Source organism: Panicum virgatum, chromosome 8K, assembly GCF_016808335.1.
Source record: "Panicum virgatum strain AP13 chromosome 8K, P.virgatum_v5, whole genome shotgun sequence".
Classification (NCBI taxonomy): Eukaryota; Viridiplantae; Streptophyta; class Magnoliopsida; order Poales; family Poaceae; genus Panicum; species Panicum virgatum.
Genome location: NC_053143.1, coordinates 13,404,589 through 13,412,305, shown reverse-complemented (window position 1 = coordinate 13,412,305; position 7,717 = coordinate 13,404,589). Strand labels below are relative to the sequence as shown.

Sequence of the window (7,717 nt, the reverse complement as noted above, 5' to 3'; positions counted from 1 at the left end):
TGAGGTGATGTCTTTATAAGAAATGAAGAACAAATATGATAGGTAGAGAAGAGTGAATGAGTTTAATAGGAAACCACACTATGGGTTGGGATTGCTCTAAGGTCCACAGTGCTGCACAAGTAGCTTTACAAAACGTCATTTCAATTTATAGCAACGAAGAGGCAGAACAGCAAAGAAGAATAACAAGGAAAAGTTGAGAGTGGGGCAGCATAATAATGTCAGTCAGCATGCAAGTTCTGCCATCCTTTAACAAAACTGGAAGCTTGAAGGAAGATGAAGTAGTCCATTATTTATTACCTGACTCAATCAGGTTTGCATGGCTGTAAACTTTGTTATCAACCATCTATATACGTAAACAGTTGTACGAGCATCAGCATAGAACTCGCAAAGGCAGTATCTTGAAAGGAGGTTTCTACTGCAAAGAATCAGATCAGTTCCTATATTATACTCCAAACAATGTGTTGGCACTTGATACATAAACAGATAGTTCCGGAGGCCATGAGCTCAAAAAATCCATGGCTAAAAACTCCAGGATTTGGCGCGGCAAGGGCGCGCCTGTAGTTCTACAGTTTAATTTAAACAATAAAGTTGAACTCTTACATTGACCACTACAACCATTTGAACATGGTTACAAACAATGTAACATATAACATACTATATAATTTTGCAATTTTTCACCAATCAAATGAAAAATGTAACTGTGGAACTTTCTTGTTTCAGACATGTTGATGTCCTAGTCGCAACTTATCGACAAATGAAGCGAGTAATGTTTACTGTGATATCAGTTTCATTTACACAGAACATAGCCTTGTTCATGTTTCTATTCCTTTGTAAGCTTTACAAGAAAAAAAACTACTACTTGTAAGAAACTCGCATGACAGTAGAATAATAGAAGAAAATAAAAGCAAGCCAGAGGAGGAGAGTGGGCAGAGAAGGGATGAAGGGAATCGCAGTAAACTCGATGCAGAAATCAATGATTATAATGAGCTTAATCAGCAATAATAATATTGCAACAACACAAGGAGGCTTGGCTAATGGCCCAAAAGTTCCAACAACAAAAATCACAAGAACGATGAACAGGACCATATCCGATCCAATCATAGCTTAAGGGAGAGATCAATCTTGTCGGCAAGAAGGTCCTCTCCAGCTTCTGGCCATGCCCTGATCATGTGCAAGGAGCTTGGAGCCAAGACCGGTAGCACTGAAATGCGCGGTTCCTTCCCCCTCCTCATCTCCTCTTCAAACCCACCGCCACTGTTGTCGCCGCCAGCCAGGCAAGCGTGCCTACGTGCTGCAGCCAGCTCGCGGCTGCGCTTGGCAATGCTGCGCTCCAACCTGTGGGCATTCTGGTGGCCTCCGAGCGCCTGCGAGGTGTGGAACTTCTTGGTGCAGTAGGAGCAGGAGAAGTAGCCCAACGGCTCCAGCTCCAGCTCCAGCTCCTGCTCCAACGAAGACCGCAGGGAGAGGTTGAGGTCGAGGTCGAGGTGCCTATCACTGCCGCCGCCACCACAGCTCTCACCAGTTGGGTCCATGGTGGCCGGAGTTGTATGCCAAGAAGACAAAAGGCATGCAGGCGCCTCATGAGCCATGCAAATGGGCAAAGAAAAGGTGATGGTTCTTTGGGAGAACAATTGATATGTGATGCTGCAACAATCCCAAATGCTAATTGTAGTGAGCGAGTGTTAGATAGAGACGGCTCAGAGAGGTTGTTTTCACTTGATACTACGGTGATCCAGTTGACACAGCTATAGATTCTGATCTTGAAGTTTGGAACACCAGCATCGATATCATGTATTGCTATTTGTTATTTCCATATTTATAATCTTGAAGTTAGGAAGACCAGCATCATGGATTCTGCTTGAAATACAATACAAAAGTTATATGTACTCGTATCCTAATCCAATTTTTTGCATTTCAGACTCGCATCAAACATAGTCGAGAGGACTACTAATGGGATTTAATTAAGAAGGAAAAAAGTATAGGCATGGTCACAAACTAACAATTAAGAGCAATATAGCTATTATTATCATCAAATTTGTGAACAAATCCACAAGGTTAAATAATGCTTCAAATTGGGTGTATGTGCAATGATACCAATTCCTTCGACAGACTTGGGCCTATGTACCAATGTACTGGCAAATGGTCCTCACTAAGACTTGATGGCGATGGCGCAATTTGGCAGCACAAACAAACGTACGGGTACCGGAAATGGTAAGAAACAAAATAGTAGTGTGCTTGCCTTGGCTTGTCTTCACGCGTTTTTTTTTTTTTTGAAACAAATTGTCTTCACGCGTTGCTCTCACAGCCTGTGCGCCATCATTGGTATGGTGACCCTTTCCAAGCCGCAGCGGCCGAGCCGGATCCAAGTTTGACACAAGAAATAAAAGTATCAAGGTGCAGGGACCAAACGGACCACAGTTTCTGTTGAGCTCAGGCACGTCACAAGACTTTTTTGCAAAAGATCTTGAGATCAATCTAGAGTAGTTGACAAGAAGTTCATCACACAGGAGTCATGCATTTGATATGCAGCAATCATGGAACTTTTCAATTCGTTGCTACGCAAGTATATTATAGGAAGCGAAAGGTCTGTAGCATAGTGGTTACAAGAATCTCTATAGCACCGGTTCGACTCCTAGTGGGAGTGAATTTTTTAGGATTTAAAGGTGTTGTGTTTTAAGTGGTAGGCAATATTCTCATCGGCAGCGAGACATCTATAGTGACTTTGTTAATCTCGATGATTTACCGGCTCAGTATTCGAAAATGCTCACAGAGGTAGGATTTGCGTACGTGAGGGGTGAGTGTGCTTGCGATGTGTGTGTTGTTAATTCTTCTAGTATGTGTTTGCATATATAATTTTGTACCTCAACACCATAAGAAAGGCATAGAAGAACTCCAGTTATAGTATGTACAGTTGACTAATTAGGCAACTATATGATTAAATTTCAAAATAAATAAATCATGAACATGACAAGATCTAGTACGAACAACTCTATCATACTAGCAAGAAGACACACATAACCATGATCTCAAAAAACATGATTAAGAACTGGATTAAACAACAGCGTACGTACTGAGTTTTTTGCCTTCGGAAGACAACGAACGGTACTGACTGGACGAAGACGGTCCTGCAGCACCAGATGGTGTCACGGATGAAGATTCGCCACAGCACCAGACATGGATGGAGGACGAGCCATGATGAAGACCTTTGAGCAGTCGCGCTGGGCGCTTCTCAAAAACCTTATTCGCCCTCTCCCGGTGTAGGATCGCAAGGACGGAGGTTCCAGAGACCTGCTCTCCCATTCGCCGGTGCATGCCGACGCTCGAGATGAAGTAGACTACGGTGGTGGCGCAGCAGTGAGAGGAGGGGCAACCTAGCTCGAGTGGATATATTCTCTGGTGGCAGCCTATTGGTTAGATATATAGGAGAGCCACAAACTCTCCTCAACTTCCACTAGCAATATAGGATTGAAGGTTTGCACCACTCCACCACTTACTTATGCCCACATGGGTCTTTGAGATTTATTTGGAATAGATGAGATACTCAATGGGCCAAGCCCAAATTCCAACATATACATGACAAAAAGTTTCATCTGCGAATATGATTTAGGGGCATGCATTCAGTGCGCATTGTTGCGAAAATGACTTCATTCGAAGCAGGTGCATTAATCATACAGAAGACATGTGATTCTAAAAAATCAATATTGGCTCGAGGTGGTGTTACCAATCGGTACCAGAACATTCACATTAGTACCGATTGGTAAAGGCATAGGCTTCCATCTACCCCCATATATCGGAATTAGTATCGGGTTAGGCTCATACCAGTACATTTGGCTAGACTGATAGCCTATTTTCTAGCAGTGCAGAGTAGTGCTCTGGCCTTATTTGACTGTTCACATGTTGTTGAGGATCATTACTCAAAGCTGCGGGTAATCATAGTTTAACTGGCAAATCATGCACTGCGAAAAAAATATTAAACTTTTCAGAGATAAGATGAGGAAGGTGGCTTTTCTGTGCAAAGATGTTGTCAGCTAACATGTGAGACTATCTCGGATGGAAAGACAACAACTAATGGGCCTGTGAGTTGAGTCGTCCGTCCTGGATTTGGGCTGTGCCCAGCCGTTGAACAATCTGATGGGCTAAACTGATCTACACTACACAGGCAGGCAGGAAATTGGCGCGTAGGCTTGGGCCGTTGGCTGGGCTGCATTACAAAATTGATTGACGAGAGATTAAGAAAAAAACACTCGAACTGATTAATGCGTTCCAAAGGCCACCCACGATTAGCACTGTATCAGCCCAGCAGTTCCTAAAGCCCATATTTTTTTAAAAAAAAATGGAAAGTGTGACGCCGTAGCGCGTGTTACGGCATCACATTGCCACCCTGACAGTGACACATCAATCAAACAGGGAAGAAGAAGAAGAAGATCCAGAAGGCAACTCATCTATGGCATCAAACCGGAAACGAACTGTTCGAATCCCAAGAATCGATCCGGTCTCTGTGACTGTTTTTTCTTCGTACATCGTTCAAGAAACAATCCAACGTACGATATGAATATATGATATATGGTACATCCACGACTGCAGCAGCGATTACAGTGATCGAGTCGAGCGGCGACGATCGAGATGCAAGAAAAACAAGAGGACACGGTGAGGAGGAGGCGACATCACGGGGTCAGGACGCCGCGACGGCGGCATCTCCGGCGGCGGCGGCGCAGTCGAAGCCGCAGCGGCAGCGCGGGCTCTGGGCGAACATGCGGAGCGGGAACGACGCGGCGAGCGGGCCGACGCGGAAGCTGAGCTGGTCGCCGGCGCGGTCCACCTCGTCGATGCCGAGCCACAGGAAGAGCACCTTCACGCTGACGCCCCGCAGGCCGTGGATGGACCCCGCGCGCGCCGTCCCGGCGATCCGCCGCTCGTACCGGAGCAGGTACCGGCCGCCGACGCGGAACTCACAGCCGCCGTTGCCGGGGAAGAAGACCTCGAAGGAGCCGTCGGGCCGGAGCACGTAGCGCTGCACGCCCTGGGGGAGGATGCCCCGCGGGAACATGTACCGCTCCAGCATCTCGTACGCCGTCAGGTTGCCCGCGGCGGCGGCGGAGACGGTGGCGGCGGCCGCGGCCGCCGTGAGGAAGAGGAGGCAGACTAGGTGGCGGTTCTTGGCCATGCTAGCTGCTGCTTCTTGGCCTCTTGGCTGGTGGTGAGAATGGTAGATGATGGATGGATGGCTAGCTTGGTTGACTTCTTTGCTCTTCTTGGAGCCCAGATTTATTGAAAGTTGAGTTGTGTAGAGCAATGGCTAATCTATAGAGTGTTTGTTAGGTTTAAAAAATTAGATGATGTGTACTTTTCTGCAGTTGTTTAATGGCAATGCTTGTGATTTGGAAGGAGGTTACATTTTGGAGTTGCTTGTGTGTGTGCGCTATGTATATGAATTTTCTTTCAGTGGCAGTTGACTTTGGAATTATGAAATAGTTGCCTGCATCAGCTCATTCTGGACTGACGGGTACACGTACACCACCACGGGCTTGAGGTGCATTTGATTCTTGGTTGCTTACTCCATATGGAAATGGAGAAATCTCATTATCATATGGAACCGTACTAATTCATAAAGAATTTCCCTTTAGGAATACATTTTTCCCCAATTTTTACAGACCATTAGCTCCGCAGTTTAAATGTCGCCACTTCAATGGTTAAAACTAAATGTAACGCTCAGGTGTAGAGAAATAGATCATGCCTCTTCAAGGGCACACAGCGGTTCATATCAATTAGCACTGTATCTTGTGCTTTTCCATTTAGATGGGCCCGCAACCCGCAGAGATGATGAGCATTTTTCGGATCACTTCGTTGGGGCCGTTTTTGGATTTCTAAATGGGTGCCCAGCGTTATTCAGCCCGGTCCATGTCACATCGATTCAAGTCTTTAATCTTTTTTTTTTGATAAAAAGTCTTTAATCTTGTATATACAATAAAACGATAACGCACAGTGTTGCACGGTCCTATTTACAAGGGCGCTGCTGGCCCCCTAGCCAACCTACACTACGGGAGACAGGAATTTTGCCGTGTCTGTGTCTGTTGCACACGGCAAATCCCATTTTACTCACAACAAAGACTTTGCCATGTATAACACACGGCAAAGGCCACACGGCAAACAGCTGTCGGCAAAGACAACTTTTACTGTGTGCCTTTTTGTCAGGCACACGGTAAAAAGTTCACCGTGTGCACCTCTGACCCACGGCAAAACAAAGTGAGGGGGCTCGGCGAAGCACGAACACGGCAAAAAATTTTGAAAAACATAAAAAATATTGTGCCCCGCTGCTGGGGCCCACCACACCCGGCCCACCATGCATGGGACGCAGACCCAGCGCCGTCCTTTGCGTACGGTCGGAGGCGCGGCCACCGCCGCCGCTGGGGAGTGGGTCTGAGGTGGCCGGCGGCGTGGAGAGGGGCGGCCCACGCTGACTGCAGCGCGCGCATGCCTGGGGTGCGCCTGCCGGTGGAGCGCCGGCCGTCACCGGAGCCGAGCTCGCGCCCTCATCGTCGTCTCCCCGTCCGTCCGGCCTGCCACCGCTGCTGCCCGTTGAGCTCGTGCACGCATGCTGGGGGCGCGCCAGCCACCGTTGCAGGGCGGACTCTCGCCGGCCGGAGAGCTTGCCGCCCAGCGCCCCGGACGCCGCCTTCCCGCCGGCCAGATGCGCCAACGCCGCCCGCCGGCGGCTACAGAGACCGCGACGCCCACCTGAAGAGAGAGGAAGAGAGAGCGTGCGACAGATTGGGAAAAAGAAAGAGACTGTGTCACCCGCGTGAGAGAGAGGAGGATATAGGCGCTTGGTGGGGATGGATGCAGAGGGAAGGAGCTCAGTCAATAGGAAGGCTTCGTTTCAAAGATTTGGATTGCTGATGCGGCGGGTTGTGTTTCTTTGATGACCTTATACTATATTTTTTTATAGATAAATGGGCTCAAATGAAAAAGTGGTCAACTAGAATTTTTTAGATCTCAATGAGCTCTACAACTTTGGTATAGAACTTATTTACATCTGAGGCCATTTGAAATTTTTAAAATTTTAAAATTTGAAATCAGATTGCTTATAATATACTTTTAAAATACTAAACAATCTCAAATAAAAAATATTTTTAACTTTAAAGATTTATATTTTGTTGAGTTGTACAACTTTGGTACTGAACTTATTTACATCCGAGGTCATTTGAATATTTTAAAATTTATAATTTCAAATTAGATAACTTATAATTATATTTTAAAATATTAAACAATCTCAGATACAAAAGTTGACAACTACAAAGTTTTAGATTTGATCGAGCTATATGACTTTAGTATAAACCTTTTTTGCATATGAGATCATATAAAAAAGTTTGTATTCAAAAAATAAAAAAAAACATCCACTAACTCTCTCATATACAATCACACATATACTTCTTGTGATGTGCTTCAATTTTGTAAATATCATCATGATAAAAGTGTGCGAATTCTTCTCAACTTTTTATTAGAGTATCCACGTGTGATACTATCACATCACGACAAATTTCTTGATTTTCAGACTTTATTTATATTTTTAGAATTTTTAAATAATTCAGACACACGTTTGTGGTTGTGTTTCATGGACAATATGTTGGAATTTTTTTTTCATTTGATGGGTATGGTCTCAAACTGGGTTAAATAGTGCTATCAATTTTTTTTGAGACTACACAGTAAAACTCAGACA

At 45.4% G+C, this 7,717-nt stretch overlaps 2 protein-coding genes across 2 annotated transcripts; both read right to left on the bottom strand.

The window, feature by feature from the left end:
* Window positions 1–1,097: 1,097 nt before the first annotated feature.
* Window positions 1,098–1,532, bottom strand: LOC120645470 (zinc finger protein 5-like). Its single transcript, XM_039922253.1, has one exon. It carries the CDS (start codon window positions 1,530–1,532, stop codon window positions 1,098–1,100), a length of 435 nt encoding a protein of 144 aa, XP_039778187.1.
* Window positions 1,533–4,307: 2,775 nt separating this feature from the next.
* On the bottom strand, window positions 4,308–5,218 carry LOC120646179. Its single transcript, XM_039922871.1, has one exon. It carries the CDS (start codon window positions 5,162–5,164, stop codon window positions 4,673–4,675), a length of 492 nt encoding a protein of 163 aa, XP_039778805.1. The 5' UTR covers window positions 5,165–5,218; the 3' UTR covers window positions 4,308–4,672.
* Window positions 5,219–7,717: the final 2,499 nt, after the last annotated feature.